Source organism: Brassica napus, chromosome A5, assembly GCF_020379485.1.
Source record: "Brassica napus cultivar Da-Ae chromosome A5, Da-Ae, whole genome shotgun sequence".
Lineage (NCBI taxonomy): Eukaryota > Viridiplantae > Streptophyta > Magnoliopsida > Brassicales > Brassicaceae > Brassica > Brassica napus.
In genome coordinates, this window is record NC_063438.1 from 11,236,967 (window position 1) to 11,259,161 (window position 22,195).

The 22,195-nt window shown below is 31.4% G+C and overlaps 1 protein-coding gene and 2 long non-coding RNA genes across 4 annotated transcripts; 2 read left to right on the forward strand and 1 right to left on the reverse strand.

Moving 5' to 3' along the window:
• The first annotated feature begins 1,349 nt into the window (after positions 1–1,349).
• On the forward strand, positions 1,350–2,344 carry LOC125608934 (UPF0235 protein C15orf40 homolog). Its single transcript, XM_048779592.1, has 3 exons — positions 1,350–1,594; positions 1,680–1,768; positions 1,861–2,344. Exons 1-3 carry the CDS (start codon positions 1,426–1,428, stop codon positions 1,990–1,992), a joined length of 390 nt encoding a protein of 129 aa, XP_048635549.1. The 5' UTR covers positions 1,350–1,425; the 3' UTR covers positions 1,993–2,344.
• Positions 2,345–13,205: 10,861 nt separating this feature from the next.
• Positions 13,206–15,151, reverse strand: LOC106364641. 2 transcript variants are annotated; one of them, XR_007339495.1, is made up of 6 exons: positions 14,826–15,151; positions 14,473–14,607; positions 14,313–14,398; positions 14,127–14,184; positions 13,655–13,748; positions 13,206–13,564 (listed from the first exon to the last, which is right to left on the reverse strand). It is a non-coding gene; the product is annotated as an uncharacterized LOC106364641 (long non-coding RNA). The 2 variants fall into 2 exon arrangements; XR_007339494.1 differs by having other exon boundaries at positions 14,313–14,407.
• Positions 15,152–17,437: 2,286 nt separating this feature from the next.
• Positions 17,438–18,598, forward strand: LOC125608935. Its single transcript, XR_007339496.1, has 2 exons — positions 17,438–17,865; positions 17,946–18,598. It is a non-coding gene; the product is annotated as an uncharacterized LOC125608935 (long non-coding RNA).
• Positions 18,599–22,195: the final 3,597 nt, after the last annotated feature.

Consider the following 22,195-nt stretch of genomic DNA (forward strand, 5'->3'; position numbering starts at 1 on the left):
TTCCTTTTTTTTCGGCTGATCATTTTATCTTCCTAATGTTGGAAAAATAACTCATTAAAATATTAGTCTATAAATCGAGTCTTAATTAAATATCTTTTGGATGGCTCTAGGTATTTATTTAATCATATCAAAGATTTATATCCAATAAAAAACCTCATTTGTCGACCCATCTTACAGCTATGTGGTGAAGAAACCTATACATTGCAGATAAAAACAAATCTAACAATAACATTCTGTCTTGACCCAAAACCAAATATGATTGAGGATATGATAACTACTAGTTACTCATTGGTCTGAGGAATAGTAATTATGTTGCAATCCGTGGATGAACATAATTTACAAGTTGTTCAACATTTATCATAACGAAAATGAAATAATTGAAAAGACGTGAATTCATCGGGATTGAAAATAAAATAATTAAAAAGACGTGAATTCATCGGGATTGAAAATGAAATAATTAAAATAACTGAAATAATTGAAAAGACGTGATAAGTCCACCAGCATCTCTTTGTAACAATGCCAATAAATTTTAAATATTTTTTTACAGGTGAAAACTATATTATCAACGTATCTTCTAAGCAAACAACATTTTGAAAAATTAACCAGATGAAACTTCACTAGGACTATACCGACTTGAAATTCTTTGGCTCTGTTGTAAACAAGTTTGTTGATCAATCCATTTGACACCAAGAACCACTTGCATATTCCTTTCTCTGTTTCTACCATCCAGTTCAATATAATGCTTTGATAAACTGCGAGAGGTGAAACACTTAAAGAGATTTAGAAGCTTAGTAAGCAGAACATCATAAATTTTTCTTATATGGAAAAACTCCAATCTGACAACTTTTGAGCAGGAGATAAACAAAGTTAAACCCAAAATCTCAGTTAAATAAAACCTAAAAAGATATTTTAAAAATGGTAACCTTCCTTTTGCTTGAACAACCAAGTATAATCAATGAAAAATAGAACACGTATGAACCAGACGGATAAAAACAGATTGGGAAACATTAGAATAGTCAGAGATGATAAGAAGAAGAAAGGTAAGGATACCAAATTTTGATCGAAAAGTAGTCTAAGGTCGAAAGTGAAATCTGAACTACTCACAAGTTTATTATCCGTAGCGAAAAATGAGATACTCAGAAAATCAAAAGTTGAAAATACAACTTTCTCTCTCTATCTCAAGGATTGAAGTGTGTTAAAAAAAATGTTTTTTTAGAAACATACGCGAGATATACCTTTAAAAGAATTAATAATGTTGATGCTTATAGTTATGATCAAAGATCAAGAAAGAAATAAATGTTATAAAAATAATGATTCCGTTGTCAAATCCAAAGCCCAATGGACCTTCTAAAAGCCTATGAAATAAAAAAAATAACAAGATTCCACCGATTAAGAAAGGAAGCCTCCTTCGCCGGATAAAAAAACATGGCTCCGACGAAGAGAGGAAAGAAGAGCAATTCGGCCGCATCAACGACGGAAAAACCCACCGCCGATAACACTTCGAGCTTTCCGGCATGTTTGCGCCTCCTTACGCCTTCCTCCGTCGCCATCACCATCCACGCGAAGCCTGGTTCCAAATCTGCCTCCATCACCGGTAATTTTGCTTTCTTTATATTTCTCTTTTGTGCAAAGCGATTTCGAGACATTTACTGATTTGATTAACTCGGTTTGGTCTGGAGATGTGAGCGACGAAGCGGTGGGCGTTCAGATCGATGCTCCGGCAAGGGATGGTGAGGCTAACGCTGCACTTCTCGAGTACATGAGCTCTGTAAATCTCTCTCTCTCTCTCTCTCTCTCTCTCTCTCTTCGCATAAAAAGTTTCTCAGTCACATTCTTATTCTGACATGTTATGTGAAACAGGTGTTGGGTGTGAAAAAAAGACAAGTTTCATTGGGTTCAGGATCCAAGTCTCGAGATAAAGTTGTGATTGTCGAGGATATGACCCAACAAAGAGTCTTCCAAGCTCTGTCCGAAGCATCAAAACCTACTTAAAAGTCTCCCCAAGACTGTAACTTTGTGGAGGAAACGAAGCACTAGAAGATTAAGTGGTTGATGAAGATTTTTTCAGACTTGTGATCATTGGTCAGGTATACTATGGTTATATCTTTAGACTATTGCTTGTTATTACCAAGTTGTGTTTAGTCTATACTCCTAATTGATCTGAAGCCATAGAGTGAACTTTTTAACTTGGGATTTAGTATTGCTTCTCTATGTCTTTGTTCATCCTTACTTTTCTTTACTTCATTGAAGTGAAAGTTGTGTACACTAGTAGGCTATCTGCTATTTTGTTGAATACAAAGAAAGCTATTAGCTTTAAGAATACTAAAAACAACGTTTTTGGCAATTACCAAGTACGATTACATTTTTATTTAACCAAAACGAAGTCAGTCGAGTACGGAAGATTGAAGAAAATGATTTGACTTGCTTGACAAAAGTGTCTTTCTGCGGTGGTTTACCTTCGGAAATGATAGCAAAATTCTTGTAGATGAAAAAACCATTTAAACACACACATACATAAAATAACTTATACATTAAAAGCTTCATAAATAAATAAACATAATAAATTAATAGTTTCGTCTGTTCCAAACCTGATTCAAAATATGATATAATTCAATAAGGTAATGAGATCATAATTCTTTTTTAGAAAATTTCTTGTAAATATATAATCCCTTTAAAATCATAAATTAATAATTTATATATACATAGTTTATATAAGTATAAATAAAGTATTGTGTTGTTTTTTAATATTCACAGTAAATTTCATTTTTACCTTTTCTTAAAATTTCATAATATTTGATAATATTTAATAAAATTATCTCTCAAACACACATTTAAATTGTATGATATATATATCATATATATATTAATAATATAATAAAACTGATATGAAAGATAAATTTATACAATTTAATGAACATAAAAGGTGAAATCAACCATTTTCTTATCATAAAAATGTATTCCAAAAATAGAATATAAAAAGAAACTTTTTATAAATTAATAACTCTAAAAATTAATAAAATACTACAGTAAAAGTAATGTTACATAAATATATACAATTTTAAACTAGTTAGTTGAAATCTAATACTTAAAGAAAAATAGCTACAAAATATAAAAAATTTGGTTGCTAAAAAACAATTGATGACAAAAATAGTTTAATCAATATATATGTATAAATGAGTCATATTAAAATGGTGAAATATGCTTGAAATAATTGTTAATTAGTTTATTTTGACTAAAAAAATATTTAGCACAAGAATTTTGATCAATGTATTATCAAAATTTTAAGAATAAATATGTTATAATATTTACAGCATCTACAATTAAATAATATATTACTTGTAAATCTAACTTTCTAGAGACTTTTAACTAAAAGGAGAAAATCAAATAAAAATTTATATTGATACATTTTTGAAATTTAACATTTTGCATTAATCATATTTTAGCATGCATATACTATTCAGTGTATGATCATAAAAATTATAAAAGAAATTGGAGAAATATATATTAATTTTAACAGAAAATAATATATATTATAGTTTTATAATATGTTTTAAATATAATACTCTTACCTATTGATTAACATATTCTCGAATAATAAATAAATTATGTGTTGTGCCCGCATATACGGGTATAACCACCTTAAAAAATTTAGACATACATTATTTATTCGAAATCATCACATATTTCAATTATATTGCCTCCAACTATATGTTAGGTGAAATCTCCCAAAAATCTTCATGATGACGTTAATTTTATCACCAATTTCTTTTTGTCACATGTAAGTATATCTTTTGTAGAAACAAATTTTACTCATAATGAAAGTATATGATAAAATATATATTTTGTCTAAACATTTTTATACTAAAAATGATAATGATTATTGTTAACAACTACAATTGGTTAATAATTCTATTTTATTTATATTAACTTGATAAATATATAAATATATATACATATATCCATTTTTATTAATTTTGGATAATAAGATATTAATTAATATTTTAGATAATGATAATGAATAGTATTAGTCTGTATTGTTGATGACAAAAAAAAAAGATAATGAATAGTTAAATTTTCTTTTACTTGATTATTATTTATGCAAGTTTACCTTTTATTTTTAAGTGAATTTTATTATTGTATATAAATAAATATAGTTATTTAATTATTAAATAGAATAAATAAATATAATATCTATACTCTTATTTGCGAAATGATTTTTCGCATTCGTGCTCTCATGTTAATAGTTAGATCGTTTATACCCTTAATGAATAAAATATATAAATTAGTCACAAAATAAAAAAAATTAACTATTTCTTAGATAAATGTTTTAAAATAACAATTATAAGAATTATCCAAAATCTAAAATATATTTTAAAATAAAAAGATAATTCACATATATACCGTGTTGTTGTCTGAAATTTAAAAATTAAAAAAAAAATACATATCTAAATATTAATCAAGTAAAATTATTAATTTTATAATTGAAAAGAGAATATTGAGTGATTTCTAATTTTTATTTCTATATCATGAATATAGTATACAAAGAAATTTCAAAGTTTATAATACATAAGAATTATCGAATGAAAACATAAATAATAATTTATCACTAAGTGATAACATGCACCTTGTGCAGAATGAATTTATAAAAACAGTTATATTTGGTGAATATAAATTCTACTATACATTTTTCTGTATTCTAATAATAGTTAACAAATAAATACATGCCGAATAATAACCATTTATATGTATCTCGTGCGGAATGAACGTTGTATATACAATATACAAATTATTTTATAAACTATTACTTATTTTACGTTCTTTTACATTATGTAATAACAAATGATAAATATATTTTTGAATAATTGAGAAACATTAATTATAAAGTATATAATTAAATTGGTGCAAACACATAAATCCGACAAATCACTTTTATTTATTTACTATCATTTTATGGTAAGTAAATCTAAATAATCACCTTTATTTATTTTTTATATAATTTAATTTAAATTCTAACATAGATATATAATATATTTTTAATATGGCTATCTATTAAATGAGACTTCATAGTAATACGTTTTATGATGATTCATATATTTTTATAACAAAATTTTTAAATCATTGATAACAAATTTTTCAATGTGGGATTTTTAATAAGTTTATAATTTATCAATTTTCTTGAAAATTCATTGCAAATTTTGAAATTAAAATATTTATGTATTTTTTGTATAATAGAAAAGTTAAACCATTGATCATAAATTTTTTAACATTAGAATTTTAACACTTTTAGTAGTTTATAGTCATTTTTAAAATTAAAAATATAAACCATACAAAAAAATCTAAATTTATAATTTATATTTATTTTGATTATTTAATTTATCAAATATTTATTATCAAGATAATTAATTATTAGACAAAAAATAATGGAGGAAACACAAATTAATATCAAATCTTTATTACTAAAATCATTAATTGTCATATATATATATATATATATAATATTAGTCATATTTGGTAATTATATACCTTTTATTTAAGGAAATAAAGGAAAATAGTAATTTTACACTTTTAATTAATTTTATGATTAGTTTAATGAAAAGTATAATATATATTTAGGTGAACCAACATATTTTTCTAAGGATTCAGAAAATCATTATGGTGATGACACGTGGCTACATTCAAAGGTTATAATGCTCCTTAATTAATATATAAGAGATTATAGTCTTTTAATTAGTAATACACTTATTATTAAGTATTTTTCAAATTTAAACACCTAGTCTATACTAATAAAAATAACTATTTGAAGCTCTATGAAGTGTCTACATAAGCATAAAATCATTCTTCCAAAAGAAGCTACATGTCTCATTAAATCAAGAAAATTATAATAAGTAATAAAATATAAGAAATGGTAATATTACATTAAAGAAAAAAAACAAGAAAAATATAATAAGTAAATTTACAATATAAAAAATGTTAACACATTAAACATAATATTTGAAATAATGTATAGTTTTGTATTTTTATTATTTTCAAATATCAACCCAAATAATATTACATTTTTATATGAAGAGACGGCTTATTTCCTTCTCAGAATCATGGTTATAAAATCATTTTCCTAGCAATAGTGGGCTTACACTTCCCGTTATATCACAGGGAACACAAGAAAATAGTGATGGCATCAATAGGTCAATCATGTAGGAACCTTATTTTACTCGGGCAACTGATATTTGTAAAAAAATAATAAGAATATAAGTTAAAATTACAATACCAAAATATAAGAATAAAGAAGAATTATAGAATCGAGATGGTTAATCTCTTTCCTTTAATCTTTAAACGCCTCATAGTGTGTCAGTTTCATAGCGCTCAGATTTTCATGATACAACTGCAGCATTGTTTATGTTTACTATTCCCAAAAAGCAGAATCTACCGAACCTAATTTTTGTTGTACTCTCAGACTCAAAGTAAAAGAAAAAATACTAACATAAGTATTCTGAGTGGAAGAATTGTTTCTTGATTGTATGAATGTGTGTTCTTTTCTATAATGCTAGCAAGCCCTTTTATAGAAAAATAATGAGAATCACAAGTTTTATTTTTCAACACAAAAAATGAAACCTCCATGGTGCACTAATGCAGTTTTTAATTATTGTCAATAATTATGTGAATTTATTCCACATTTTGACCAAGAAATTAAAGAGTAAAATTATTATTGTTTGACCAATTCAAACTAAATAATATACTTTTAAATGGTTTTTTTATATATTTCATCAATATAAAAGATCAACATATATTTGGTTTATAAGATTAAGTTAATGAACATGAAGTCCAACTGACAAATAAAAAAAAAACCCAAATCCAAGATCAAATATCCAATGTGTGTATTTGCTATTTTATACAAGTTTTTTCAAATCACACACATTAGACCTCCATTTCTCATTCAAATAAAACTTCATTTTTGACATATGAATATACTATTCACAATGTTCAAAAAATAGTTCCAATAAACTTGACCTCCTAGACAAGACTCGACAAGACTCAACTAAGAACTTTTGAGAGTACAAACGAGAAATTCACTGCATGATGAGTTGGTAGCAATTTTTCAGCCTTGAACCAGTCATTGTTATTAGCTATCGGATTTACTCGGCCAGGAAGTGGCCATGATGTCTTGAACCTCCCGGGCTTTGGTGTAAACCTATACAATAGCTATAACACAGCTTCATTCTCTCACAGAACTAGGTTTCTCTATTGTGTTCATTTTGGCTGTGAACAGCCCTGGTTAATCATGAGTGAACTTGGAGAATATAACATTTCATTCTTTATCCTAGAAACGGTCCCATTTCACATTCACTAGGTGATTTGCCATTAGTTTTGTTTAGAGGAGTATCATGTACTACTCCATTCATATCTCAAAACAATGGACATAAATCATTAAAAGCTAATGCTTATCTTCTATTCCTTACATGTAGCATTGTTTAATCATCATAGGAACTAGGTATAGACCGAAGTCTTACAGTGCTTCGAAAATTATTTTAATTTTCTTAAAAAATATATTTTAATCTTAGAAATTCACATTTTACATACAACTATTTTCATAGTTTTCTCAAGTTGATTAATAAATCTAACTTGTATGTTTTGAATTTTTCCAAACACATACTTTGCTTTTTAACAAATATACATATCATTACAAGATATTATTTGTGCCATCAAAACCACCATTCTATATGATTATTCTAAGTTATATTGAGTTTAGAAACTACAATACACATTAATTTCAGTCAATATTGGTCTGGAATTTTGTATTTTTTTTCATGGGATCAAAATAACCGAGGTCATCGATTTTCTGTCATTAGTCCTATGCATATAGCACTAGGCACTAACATACAATCCGATAAACATCAGAATTTGGTACAATCAGACGTGGCAGACCACTACCAAAATAAATTTGGTGCGTCGACTCACTAGACTTGTAACCAATAACACTTATGTGTTAATAGAATATAGACATTTCAATAAACCAAAATTCCAATCTATATGACACGAGATTGTAAGTGGCAGACCATTCTCAAATTGAGATGTCGACTCACCATACATACCCGTTCTCTCAAATGTTCAACATATACATATGTTCAGTTTAGCCGTTAAGTACAAGCGATTGCATGCAGTCAATCTAAATTAATATTAACCAGCTCATATAAAATTAATAAATTAAATATGCAGTTAATAAAAATGACTAAAGAACCGAAAAAAAAAACCATATGAACCAGAACCTTAAAATCGGTAAAGCAAGTCAAAGCATTAACATGCACAATGACTAGTAACGTTTTCTTAATCACCTTCGAGAGATAGTATTATTTTTGCAAAAAAGGAATGCATTTTTTTTCAGAAAACATTTTTACGAGTTGAAAACAGTATAAACTAAACCAATGCTTTAAACAAGTCAAACCAAAATCAAATACTTAAACCGGCAGACTTGTTTTTTTTTTTTTATATTTTTGTTAAGTTCTGCAATTTAATAAAATCAAATTAAAACACTCAACAAACCCATAGTATGATTCGGATCAGAGCAGTCAACAACTAGCGATCCATGATCATAACTCTCTCTCCTTCTGAATACCTGTATTTTCATAGTACTTCTAACAAATATCAGAATTAGTAAGAGGAATTGATTTTAAAGTATTTTAACTCAAAAACAATTCTAAAAAATAAAGAATAATCTGATGGAATCAAATGATTTTCCATCATAACTATTTCTTCAATTCTGATCCAGCATCTTTTTGTTGATATTGATGGATATGTTCTTAAAAAAAAACTTTTAACAAATATCAATATTGTTAGTGAAAAAGCATAAACAATATTTAAAGATTTAAGAGTGTAAGAACTTTATTTTACTACCATAGTACAACTGATATTTGTAAAGAATAATTAAAACATAAATTAAAATTACAATACCGAAATATAAGAATAAAGAAAAATTGCAGAGTCGAGATGGTTAATCTCTTTCCTTAAATCTTTAAACACCCCGTAGTGTGACGGTTTCATAGCGCTCAGATTCATAGGATACAACTGCAGCATTGTTTCTGTTTACCATCACCGAAAAACAGAATTTATCGAACCTAATTTTGTGTTGTACTCTCAGACTCAAAATAAATAAATAAATAGCATAACTATTCTGAGTGGAAGAATTGTTTCTTGATTGTATGAATGTGTGTTCTTTTCTATAATGCTAGCAAGCCGTTTTATAGAAAAATAATGAGAAGCACAAAAAATGAAACCTCCATGGTGCACTAATGAAGTTTTTAATTCTTGTCAATTATTATGTGAATTTATTCCACATTTTGACTAAGAAATTAAAGAGTAAAATTATTATTGTTTGACCAATTCAAACTAAATAATATACTTTTAAATGAATTTTTTTAATATTTTATCAATATAAAAGATCAACATATATTTGGTTTATAAGATTAAGTTAATGAACATGAAGTCCAACTAACAAATCAAAAAACTCAAATCCAAGATCAAATGTCCAATCTGTGTATTTGCTACTTTATACAAGTTTTTTTTTAAATCACGCACATTAGACCTCCATTTCTCATTCAAATAAAACTTCATTTTTGACATATGAATACACTATTCATAATGTTCAAAAAAAGTTCCATCAAATCAGATTTGTGAAATGAATGCAATGTGTACGTCCTACATGAGAACATTCTACTATAATAGTCAGATTTTTTTTCTTTTGCAGAATAGTAAGTTTCGAATATGGAACTACACCAAAAAAATACAAACTTTATAGACAACGAAGACAACCAAGAGGAGATTGTGGCTGTTGAGAAATGCTTTATGATGCAGCCTGCCAGAAATCCACTCCATCAAATCGCAAAGGAAGCATATGTGTTGTATAATGGTTCCAAGACAAATGTCGACTATTTAACTGAAACAACAATCATCACACCCCGAAACGAAACAGTCGATGAGATAAATAAGTATATGTTATCTAAAGCCCTTGGATAATCTAAAGAATACTTTAGCTACAACAGCATAGCAAATGCATATTCAATCGGGCTTCACTATTAAACAATGTATCCCCCAGAGTACTTGAACTGCTTAGAATTTCAAGGCTTGCCCAAACATAAGCTTGTCTTAAAAGTAGGCATCCTAGTTATGCTACTGAGAAACATCAACGAAAAAGAAGGTCTATGCAATGGGACAAGAATAATCGTGACTTATAACAGAATGAACTATCGAAGGTGAAATAGTCACATGTACACATGTTGGTAAAACGGTTTTACTCCCAGGATAACTTCCAATAAGAGTATGCTAGGCAGTGACCAAAAGCTAAAGACAAAACTTGAAATCAGTTATTCTATATTTGCCTAAACCAGTTTTCATTCATGGCCAGCTATATGTTGCTCTCTCAAGAGCAACATCACCTGAAGGCTTAACATTTTCAATAAGAAAAAGACTCAGCGACTAGACTGAATAACATTGTGTATTAAGAAATCTTCAACAATATTCCCCAATAGTAAGGTTCGCAAATCATAAACAAATCTATTTGTATATATATATAAACATTATATATGTCTATTCACTATACATGTTCTTAAATATGACGAGTAAAGAGAAAATCACACAGACATACATCTACATGTAATAGTTTAAAAAAAATACAAGCAGTTGAATACATATTTTCTTCATATTCGAGAAGAAACTTTGTTATTCAAAAAACAAGGCATGATTCACTCACAAACTTACTATTTACTCCCAAATAATACAAGGAACATAATACCACACAACTGGATGATCGCGGTGGAACACATAACTCGGCATATTGAGATTTCTGAATGATATATGAACACCTCTGTTTTACGGATATATTACAGATGAATTGGAATTTCAGAAAACTTCATATTTTTAAAATTAAAATTATAATTATGAAAAATGTATTACATATAAAAAAAATTAAATATCAAATTTATTTGAAAAATAAGTATCGACAGTGTCGGTGGGTGAGGGCTCCAGCTCGATGGTCTCCGCGTAGGGTGAAGCACAACAAAAGTGTAGGTGTAAGGTGTGATGGTGGAGTGAACGGAAACATCGTGAAGGAGTAGTGATGGTTATGGTGTGAGGAGGTGCTAGGTGGTTGTTTAGGAGTGGCGGCTGCGGCGGTAAAAAAGAACTGCGGTGGTCGAGATAGTGTTGGCCGTTCAAGAATTTGAAGTGGTGGTGAATTTTTAAAAATATCTAAAAGAAACATACAGAAAGAGAGGAAATAATGAAGAAAAGATGAGAAAAAAAAGAATGAAATAATTATGAAAATTAGGGTGTTTTTCAAAACCAACCCATTTTTTCAAGTCAAACCTAAAACCAACCCCTTTTTTTTGTCATTACTATTCATCAATGAATTTTCCATACTATCCTTATGTTTTTAAATTATTTACAAAATTGCCATTATAATTTATTTTTTTATTAATTTCGAAATTAACAAAAAACCAAATACATCCTAACAATTTCTTCTTATTTACAATAATGCCATCATCATCAATTTTTTCAACCACCATGAACCACTATTTTTGAACTCTTAAAGCTCTAAAATTTAATTTTCAACCACTTATCTCTCATTCTAAACCAATAAATCTTCATTTTCTTTCATTTCCTCTACATTTCCATCTAAAAATCTCTCATAACTTTCATTTTCATAATCACAAACTTCATATTTTTGAGTTTCTTCATCAGTAAATCGTCAAAAGTGCTTTTTTTGCTTATGTTTGGAGTTTGGACGGTTGAAAAGGTTGGAAATGAGCTTTATACCGGAAAAATGTAACTATTTACATGGTTTTCGTCATTTTTCAGATCTGTGTCGCGATAGTAGACTGTTTTGTATGTCTACGCCTATGTGTAGACTTACAATGCAGTCTACTTGTCAACGCACAAGTCAGTTTTGCAATTGACCAAAAGAAATTTTTTGGTAACAGAGACTTTCTTAGCAGTCTACGTCTTTTACCTTTGGCAACAAAAACAAAAATTTAGGTAGACTTACTAAAACGTCTACGCAAAAGAGGTTAATTTTGCATTTGACCGAACTTTTGACTTTTCAAAGTAGACTTCACCGGATGTCTACAAAATGTAGACTGCCCGAGAAGTCTACAAAAGGTCAGTTTTGCATTTGACCAAAACTTTGATTTCGTTGAATAGGTTCGTTTTGTGTTTGACAAAAAAGTTTAAAAATATTTCAAAAATTTATTAAATTGTAGACTTCATATGCAGTCTTCTAATATTAGAAAAAAAAATGTAGACTGCATGTAAAGTCTACTTTTTTATTTTGGTCAAATGCAAAACTAACCCATCGGATTTGAAAGAGACTTCATGCGAAGTCTTCACACTTGTAGATGTTCATTTCAATCTACTCGTTGAAAGTCAAACATGGTCAATTGCAAAACTAACCTCTTTCAAAAAAATTCAAACATGCAGACTGCATATGAAGTCTAATTCTGAAAGTCAAATCCTAAGTGAATTTTGGTCAATAGCAAAAACTAACCTGTTTAAAGTGTAGACTGAAAATGAAGTCTACTTTTATGAAATCACAATTTTTTTTCAAATATAAAAAGTAACTCGTAAAATTTGCAATTGCAAAAACTAACCCAAAAAGCAGACCTATTTGACAGTCCACACTAGTAAACTGAAAAGAACGTCTACATCTCCTTAGACTGAATATGGAGTCTACATAGAAAAATATATTAAAAGTGAATTTGTGTATTATTCATAAAGTTTTTTTTAAGATTTTTTTGTTTGACCGTGTGTGTTAAATAATCCTAATGGGTTTGAGTGATTTTGAAAAAAAAATATGTTATAATCATGAAAGTATAATATATTTGATTTGACTATTTTGTTAGCTAATAATTGTAGACGTATTTGTAAGTCTACGTTTATAATTTTATCAAGCATGAAATATTTGTTCGCTAATTATGTAAACCGTATTTTTTACAGAAAATAGTTCAGTTACGGAGAATAGCTGGTGAAAGACTATTTGTGAGAGTTTGGGTAACTGTGTTGAACTTATGAGATGTCTTATTGCTTTGGAGTTGTCTTATGTGTTAAAGTTGTGTTGATACTCCTATGAGTGCCACAAATGATTGCAATGCAAGAACTTGATCAAGTTATCCAAGACATAATGATATATTAATTTTTGAATTTGTGTATGTTGAAAATGTCAATGACAAATACAAAACATCAAGTGTATTAACCAAGTCTACTTTATGCTGAGTAGACTTCAATATTAGTCTTCTTTTAGATAAAATTATAAGAGAAATCTCCTAGAAGCAAACTACACAAATTTGTTACACGAACAATACATCATTCTGATACAAAATAGTTTACTCAAATCTTTTTTGAGCTTTTCTGATTAAGTAAAACAAGACAACTCAGTTTTCATCAATAACAAACTCTACTGCTTAGAAGACGATATAAAGACAACTCTACTGCTGATCTCCCAGTGTCTCGGTTACTTGTACTGATATCAACATGATCATCTGTTACATACACGATTGTATTTGACCCATGAGCTGTTAAAACCCTGGAAATTTTTGAGAGAACCATTAGTTCAACCATCATACTGAAACCAAAGAGACAAATCCTTATAGAGTAAGATGATTGCAGAGCTTACCTACAGTTTTCATGAATTGGGAGACATGCTTCATGAGTATTGTTTGTGAGACGATCATTTTGAATCTCTTCGGTTACTCTATATTCAAACTTTCCTACAACACAAAAAGGACAAGGAGTTAAACCCATGCCATACTCCATGTTCTTTGGCTGTAACAATCACAAAATTAAAAAGATGAAAATAATTTACTTTTATGTTCCTAACATCGATGAACCCATTCTCTTTGATTCTCTTAAAGTAATCCTTAACATGTTCAATTAGCATAAACTCTAGATTTAATCTTTGACAGACAGAGACTTTATGTGAATCAAACATGTGAATTAGTTTGCATAAGAAGTCACCTTCACAGTCAATAAAATCTGAAACACTTCTGACCAAAATATATAAAGAAACCAACTGAGATACAATCATTAAGAAACCAGAGTCCAGACACAACAAAATAACAATAGATCGAGACAATTGATACACTTACAATGTCGTCCTCAGCTGGTTTGTGGCAGTTATTCATCAATGCCCAAGCCTTAACGTACCTGCAAACAGAAATGTACAAGGCACAGTCATTAATAAAATCATATTACACGAACCAAGGAGCAAAAGACAGTAGAAAACTATAGAATAGAAGGTATTTAATCATGTTACACGAAGAAGAAGTTTTTACAGTTTTGGAAAATGTGGTTCAGCAGCTATATTCACTCAGGACACTTCAAGCTCATGGACACGACCCCACCCTCCGTCGCAACGCGTCTTCGTTTCCTCCATAATCAATTACAATGAATCAGAAATGAAACTGAATCTCAGAAAGAGGGTAAGAGACTTACCTTTGAATCCAACTCAATCTCATCCCTCGAGTTCGAACACACGGAAGAACTCCATGGAAGTCGAAGTTAAGCTCTGTCTCCTCACCGCCGCTACTCATCTCCGGCTCACCACTGTCCTCACTCCCGAGACTCTTGCTGAAAAGTAATCGGACAAGAGGTGCTTACATTGGATTGTAAGGAAATACCCAAGCAAATAGAGAGAGAGAGAGAGAGAGAGAGAGAGAGAGAGAGAGAGAGAGAGAGAGAGAGAGAGAGAGAGAGAGAGAGAGAGAGAGAGAGAGAGAGAGAGAGAGAGAGAGAGAGAGAGAGAGAGAGAGAGAGAGAGAGAGAGAGGGTAAAGAAAGAGATATTACAACAGGAGTAGAGGAACGGTAGTGACGAGGTGGAGATGGCTGAGAGATGAACAAGGACGGTGGTGATGGTGATTCGGAGAGGACGGCGAGTGGGAGAAGAAGGAAGAGAGAGCCGCAACGGCGCTAGGTTTTGTGTTTTTACCAAATTTCACAAAATAAAATGTATTTATATGTTGGGTACTACATCCGGTTAGGTTAAACTTTTATGGTTTAATTTTGGTTAAGTTAAATTATTTTGGTTAAAATCTGGTTAGGTTAAAATATTTACGGTTTGGTAGACATATTTATAAGTCTACTAGAATTTTATTTTTCTTATCTTTATTATTTAAAATATAATATGTAACCTTTTATGATTTTTTTCTTCATTCCTTTAATAAGTTATTGTTTTATTAATTTTAATATATAATTTATTAAATTTATTTCTTTATTTTAATAGTTAAAATATAAAATGACATATTTTTATCTTAAAGAACAAAATTTAATTTTAAAATATTTTTTTTTTGTAATACCGACTAAAGTAGACTGAAAAAGCCGTCTATAGTGAAGTAGACTTTATTGTAAGTCTACTAAACCCTAAACCACAAATCACAAACCCTAAATGTTTGCTTGGTAATAAAAAAATCTCAATTATTGGTTCGAATATCCAAATATACAAAATATAAACAACTAATCATTAATATATAAATTTAAGTAATAAAACAAAAAAAATCTCAATCTAAAATCTAACCCTTAGAAATCTAATGAAACATAACATGTTAGAACCTTTTGTTTCTAAACTATGAACATTGTCTAACACTTGGTAACCAAATTAGTATATATTCTTTAAAATTGTTCAATTATATGAAAATTTAATTTATTTACTTCGTATTATCCATTATATTGATGATTAGTTAAAAATATCACAATAATTATTTTTATACATTTTAAAAATTAAATTATTTGATCAAATTAGAGTGTAGACTACAAAATAAGTCTATAAGGTAGACTTCGTATGAAGTCTATATATATGTAGACTTCTTTTATTATGTGTAGACTTCCGAAGGATATAAACGTAAAATACATTCTGTTTTTTTGTTTGGTCACAAGGGTTAAATAGTATTTTCAATACCTCTTTAGGTTGGTTTTGCATTTGATTGAAAGTGGAGTACACTTTTAGATTTGACTTGAATATTTGGGTTGTTTTTAGCAAATGTCCCTGAAAATTAATAGGAAGAGAAGAAATGGATCTTTTAGTTGAAGGCGATATGTGAAAGATAAAGAATGAGTAAAAGCAAAATAAGGATAATAAAAAATATATATACATATCAAATAAAATATTAATTCTATACATATTTCTCTAGGCATGCAACAAATGTAGACACCATGAAGATTGAAAATTCAAACATCGCAAAAAAAAATGCTTACATCAACATTAATCTAAAAACAATATCAAAACTCTCTATTACGCATACCATAAATATAAATTACTCATCTTTATATATAAAAGAGACTTTCAATCTCTCCTGGTGATGCCAACAAGGACGACACGTCATCAATTCGTTCAAGGAGAGCGCGACACCTGTCCTCATTAAACAAAACGCAGCGCTCCATCCTAATTCTCGCCTTTGTTCATGCGAGTCTGATTTCGGCGAGAATGACGATCGATAGTTCTCGCTGTCTGTAACGGAACTCGACTTTAATGGCATTAATACAGACGCAGTACGAGCCCTTCGATGCGTCGTTTCCGTCGGCGAGTCTCTGCTATAAATTTGCTCTAAGACTGCGATGTTTGGCCTCACCCTAACGCATTCAGAGAAGCTCAACTCTGTCAGCGACAATCTGTACCAATAGATCGGAGAAGTTGCGAATCCATATAAGAAGGTAATCTTTGTAATTGGCCAAACCTTGGCTCCTTTTGTTGAAGACAACTGCATCCCCTGTTTCGGGTTTGGCCGCTGTGAGTTTGTTTCCCTATAAAAATCTTATCTTCGATCTATACTACTCACTATGTTTTCTTCCATCATTATTCAGCAACGAACCATGACGAGAAAGTCTTCAGCTTCCACTGTGACATGTAAAGTTTAAAGCTTTTTAAAAGAAAGAAAAAACAGATTTTGGATACTTAATGTGAAGGTCACGTTCTGAATGTGAAGGTGACAAGAGGTTTGGCTATGACCTAGGAAGAATTCAGTCAACAATGGAAATCAACTATGGAAGCCATTGTTGACGAGAGGTAAAAGAACGTGCAATATTTTCTTCTTAAATTCAGCAACTTTGTTTTTCCACAAGCTAATTTTCTGGAGTTCCTTTAACATTGCAGCTCATATGCTTTGTCGATTGTTATAGTCAGTGTTGAAGACGTCCCATGGGCAGACATGAGGAAGTTCGATGACATGATCCCTAAGCGTGAATTCAATAACTTTCTTCTCCGATTTGAAGTCCGCCAAGAATTTTTTTTCCGATTTGAAGTCAGGTAACACCAGTTTTGGCTCCCAATACTGCAAAATTTTGTTCCTTTTCTAGAGTAACAGTGTTTTGATTCCCTTGGATTGCAGGCTAAACTTGCTCTAGAGGCTCTTGAATTTCCTGTGGGGGTATCTAATTTTTTTTACTTTTCTTATCCCAGTTGCTCTTTCTCGATACTATTATCAATTAAATTATTATCTTTCTGTTTGTCTGGATCAGATGTGTCATTCTTGAGGAGGGTAACATCGTTGCTTCAGGGCTTAACCGAACTAATGAGACAGGCAATGTAATCTTTTATAAACTTTTACCTATTTCTCTGTATGAGTAACTCTGAAACATAAAACAATGCGATGACATAGAGTGTTTATTGATTGTCATGTTGGTTGCTTCGTCTATGCTACTTACTAAGTCGTTTGTTATAATTTTGTTCAGAGAGGCCACAAGACATGCAGAGATGAAGCAATCGATGAACTTATTGGACAATGGCAAAAAGATAGACTTTCACCTTCACAAGTCGCTGAGAAATTCTCGAAATGCGTTCTTTACGTAACATGTGAACCTTGCATAATGTGTGCATCGACCCTATCCTTCCTCGGTATGATTCCTTAACATGAACTTGAAATGTTTTTTCTGTTTGTTTGTTTGTTCCTGATATGATATTTTCTTTAATCGAAGGTATAAAGGAAGTATATTATGCATGCGGAAATGATAAATTTGGGGGTTGTGGTTCCATATTTTTGCTTCACTTAGAGAGTTCTTAGACATAAGATATCCTTTGTAGACCCTAAATATCACACTACAAACTTATTAGAAAAAAATCGGCCTTATTAATTGAAGTCTGTGATCTCTGTTTTTTTTATAGTGAAGAAGCTCAAAGAGGAAAAGTGCAGAGGAATAATGGCAGACGCAGCTGTATCTCTTTTCAACTCTGTTCTTTGATGAAACATCTTAAACACAGTTTTTTTTTTTTTTTGTAGTTTTAGCCCCAAAGCCACACCGCCCTGTAGTTCAAAGAGAGAGGACTTAGCCTCTTAGACGCGGACATGGTTTGAAAATTGGAGTTTCTGATTAAAATATGAAGAAGTTGAGGTGGAGGTTGTCAAATGATGATTCTATGTTTGTTTTTGCTACATTTGGCACATGAAACGTTATCAATTACATCCAAAACAATTGTATATCCGCCTAAGTTGGAGCTCTCAATCTCAAGCTACTAAGTTGGTTTTCTAACTTAAGGAATTAGTTGTATGTGACTGTAAAGTTTTATTTTTGTACGGGTAGATGATAGACATGACCATCACTAGAAGAATAAAAGATTAACTCAGTTTTTATTTTTTCCTTGGATCAAATCTCTGTTTCTATCTCTTTCCTTTAACCCTGACAAGCAACACTCTTAACATACTTATTTTTTCTACCCATATGGGTTGGTTTTATGGTTAATTTGTCAAGTAAACATACAAGTGTTTAAAAGGCATGTATAGTTGATATTTATAACGAAAAGAAAGATGGCAAGTTAAATAAAGGTGTGTAGAGAAGCTGAACTATGCGCTGCTGCTGAGTGAAATGCAACTTGGACAGGAAACAAAGGTGGGAGAATACATATTGAAGCCAAAGACAATTGAAAGAGAGAAGACTTTCGTTATTCTGGACATCCCGCAATGTTTTTTAAAAAAATGCTTCATAATGTAAATTTATATAAAATAACTTTTTTTTTCTAACTTCCCGCCCGTAGGGCGGGCCGACCCTAGTGTATTCATATAATTAACTCCTAGTTATTCATTAAATGCAGAATGACTCTAAATACTCTAGAAAAAAACATAACAAAACACCACAGCAAAATAATACGGGCACACACCAAAACAAAACTATCAACTACGTACGAACAACTCAATTAGGTAAAAAGCACACAAAATATCTGAACAAACATAAATCAAAGTAACGACAACGAAACAAACAGAATTTAGATTTTATGAATAATAACCTAACAAAATAGTACACATACTAGTTACAAAAAAAAAAATAGTACACATACTACAACAAAACCTGATTAAAGTGGAATACTATACATCACTTTAATCACTCAACCTTCTCGTGATTGGAGCAAGTTTGCTTGACGAGATTGGACGACCTCTTCTACGTCTTTACGCTCCTTAATTTAATAATTTGGGATCTTCTTTCTTCCTATTCTTGTTCCTGGACAAACCGAATCCCTAAGTCCAAAATTCAAATAACAAAATAGTAATGCTACAAACTAAAGGAAACTCAGTCAAAAAACATAAGAGAAAACAATTATATTTATCTATGACAATAGAATCCCTCTTTTATCTCTATAGCCACTGAAAAATAACAGGATATAAGGTTCAATATGAACAAAACCAGAAAGAATCACATAAGATAACATAAGCAATAGGACGAACCTGATCATGCAATGTATCAAGACAGTTTCCTACTCATTTCTGATAAACGGTTCTGCGCAAGGAAGAGTAAAACCAAACCAAGGAATCAGACAAGGAGACCTCCTATGTCCCTATATCTTCATCCTCTGTAGCGAGTTACTGTCTGGTCTTTGTAAAATTGCCCATGAGGACAAGACGCTGCAAGGGATCAAAGTTGCTACCAATAGCCCTAGGATAAACTATTTGCTCTTCGCTGATGACACACTCTTCTTCAGCAAGACAAATCCTCGAAGTGTGTCTACATTGCTGGGAATTCTATCTCTATACGAACAAGCTTCTGGACAACGCATCTGGCGTTACCTTCTCAAACAAAATGCCCCAAGAATTAAAGGATAAAGTGAAATCAGATTTGGGCATTGAGAAAGAGGGAGAAGTGGAGAAATATCTAGGACTACCAGGGCACTTTGGAAATTCACCCCTATTGTAGATAGAATCAGACACAAGGTGACTAGCTGGTCCACTAGACAGCTCTCTATGGCCGGGAAAATGGTTCTGCTCAAAGCTGTGCTCTCTGCAATACCCAACCATTCAATGCAATGCTTTAAATTACCACAATCCTTATGCAAAAGGATCCAATCAGCCCTAACCCAGTTCTGGTGGGACTCAAAGGAGGGTAAGCGTGGAATGTCCTTAGTGGCTTGGAATACTATGATCAAATAGAAAAGAAACGGTGGCCTGGGCTTCAGAGACATTCAAAGTTTCAATGACGCCCCCTTGGCAAAGATCAGTTGTCGCATCCTATCGTCACCATCTTCCCTCCTAGCTCGCGTCCTTGCTGGCAAGTACTTTCACAACCAAGAGTTTCTCCATGTGAAAGCTCCATCTGCATGTTCCCACGGCTGGAGAGACATTCTCATTGGGCGCGACCTGATAAATGATCAACTGGGATGGGCCATTGGAAATGGGGAAAGTGTTTCGGTTTGGAACGACCAGTGGCCCTATGCTGATAGAAAATGGAGCCCTATGGGACCTGCCCCTGAAAGCTCTAAGGACCTAAAAGTTGCGAAGCTCTTCAGAGAACAGACAGGAGAATGGGATGCCCAAAAGATCGATAACCTGCTCCCTCTCCTTCAAGGTACAATCATGTCGATCAAACCCAGCAAATGTGGAAGAGAATATGGCTGAACCAAAGCTCGGGACAGTACACTGCTAAATCAGGTTACTTTGTTGCTCTGCGAAAGAACTGCCCTATGCTGGCTGAACCTCAGGTTCACCACCAAGACTGGATACAAGACCTCTGGAAAATCCCTATGACACCTAAAATAAAACTCTTAATTTGGAAGATCAAGCATGGCGCATTACCAGTGGGAGAAGTTCTAATGACAAGACAGATTATCCCTAACTCAAAGTGTGCGATTGTTCTGAAACTATCATCCACCTATTCTATCAATGCGAATTTGCTCGTAAAGTTTGGGAATTAATACCTGTAACTGGAGGTTTTAACTGTGATCAAGTGGTGACTTTCGACGCGGCCTGGAAGTCAGCCCTTCAGTCTACTGTTCTCCCCCCAATATATCTAGCTGATTGCCCTCTCGCCCCGTGGATAATCTCCTCAATCTGGACAGCGAGTAACCTCTTGATTTTCCAAAAAAGGCAATTCTCAGCTAAGGAAACTATGGCAAAGGCCATTTGCAATGCCAAGGAATGGAAATCAGCACAATCAACCCTCTCCCCTCCAATTCTCAAATCGATCAACCCGCCCATTAGACACGACTCTGAATTTACCTGCAGATCTGACGCGGAGTGGAAGAAAGAGCTCAATACTGGAGGCTTGGCGTGGAGTTTCTACAACTCTTCTGGTGAGAGAATCAACTCTCATAGTGAACCTGTTGCGTTTGTGATCTCGTCTCTTGTGGCGGAGGGACTAGCAATACGCTCGACGATGGTGTATGCAATTGCTCTGCAGTTGGGATCAGTGGTCTTCGAATCAGACTCTCTACTGGTGGCAGCAATTGTAGGTGATTCAAGCTTCTCTGAGATTCATGGAATCCTCTCTGATATTCACCTCCTATCTATCTCGTTTGTTTCAATTTCATTTCGCTTTAGCCATCGAGAAAACCTTAAGTTTGAAGACTCTATGGCTAAACAAGCTCTAAGAAGCTCTGTAGTGAACCCGGTTTAACCAAGCCATCTAATGAAATTTCTCGTGTTACAAAAAAAAACATAAGCAATAGGAAGTCAGCCAATATGATATAAACTAAACTAAAATCTAAACAGATGAGAGATGAATAGGGTTTATAATAAAATGAACCTTAGCCTTTCAAATAACCTAAATATAAAAATATTTAGACGATGGAGAAGCTTCAAACTGGTGTGAGCAAAAGATAATAATTGGTTAAATATATATTATAACCTAGCAACATTATTGAACATATGTTTTTAAAATTTCTTGAACTTGTTAGTTGATATATTATATATTATGTTGTTAATATGAAATTCCTTTAAAATTATATATGAATTATATATAACTAT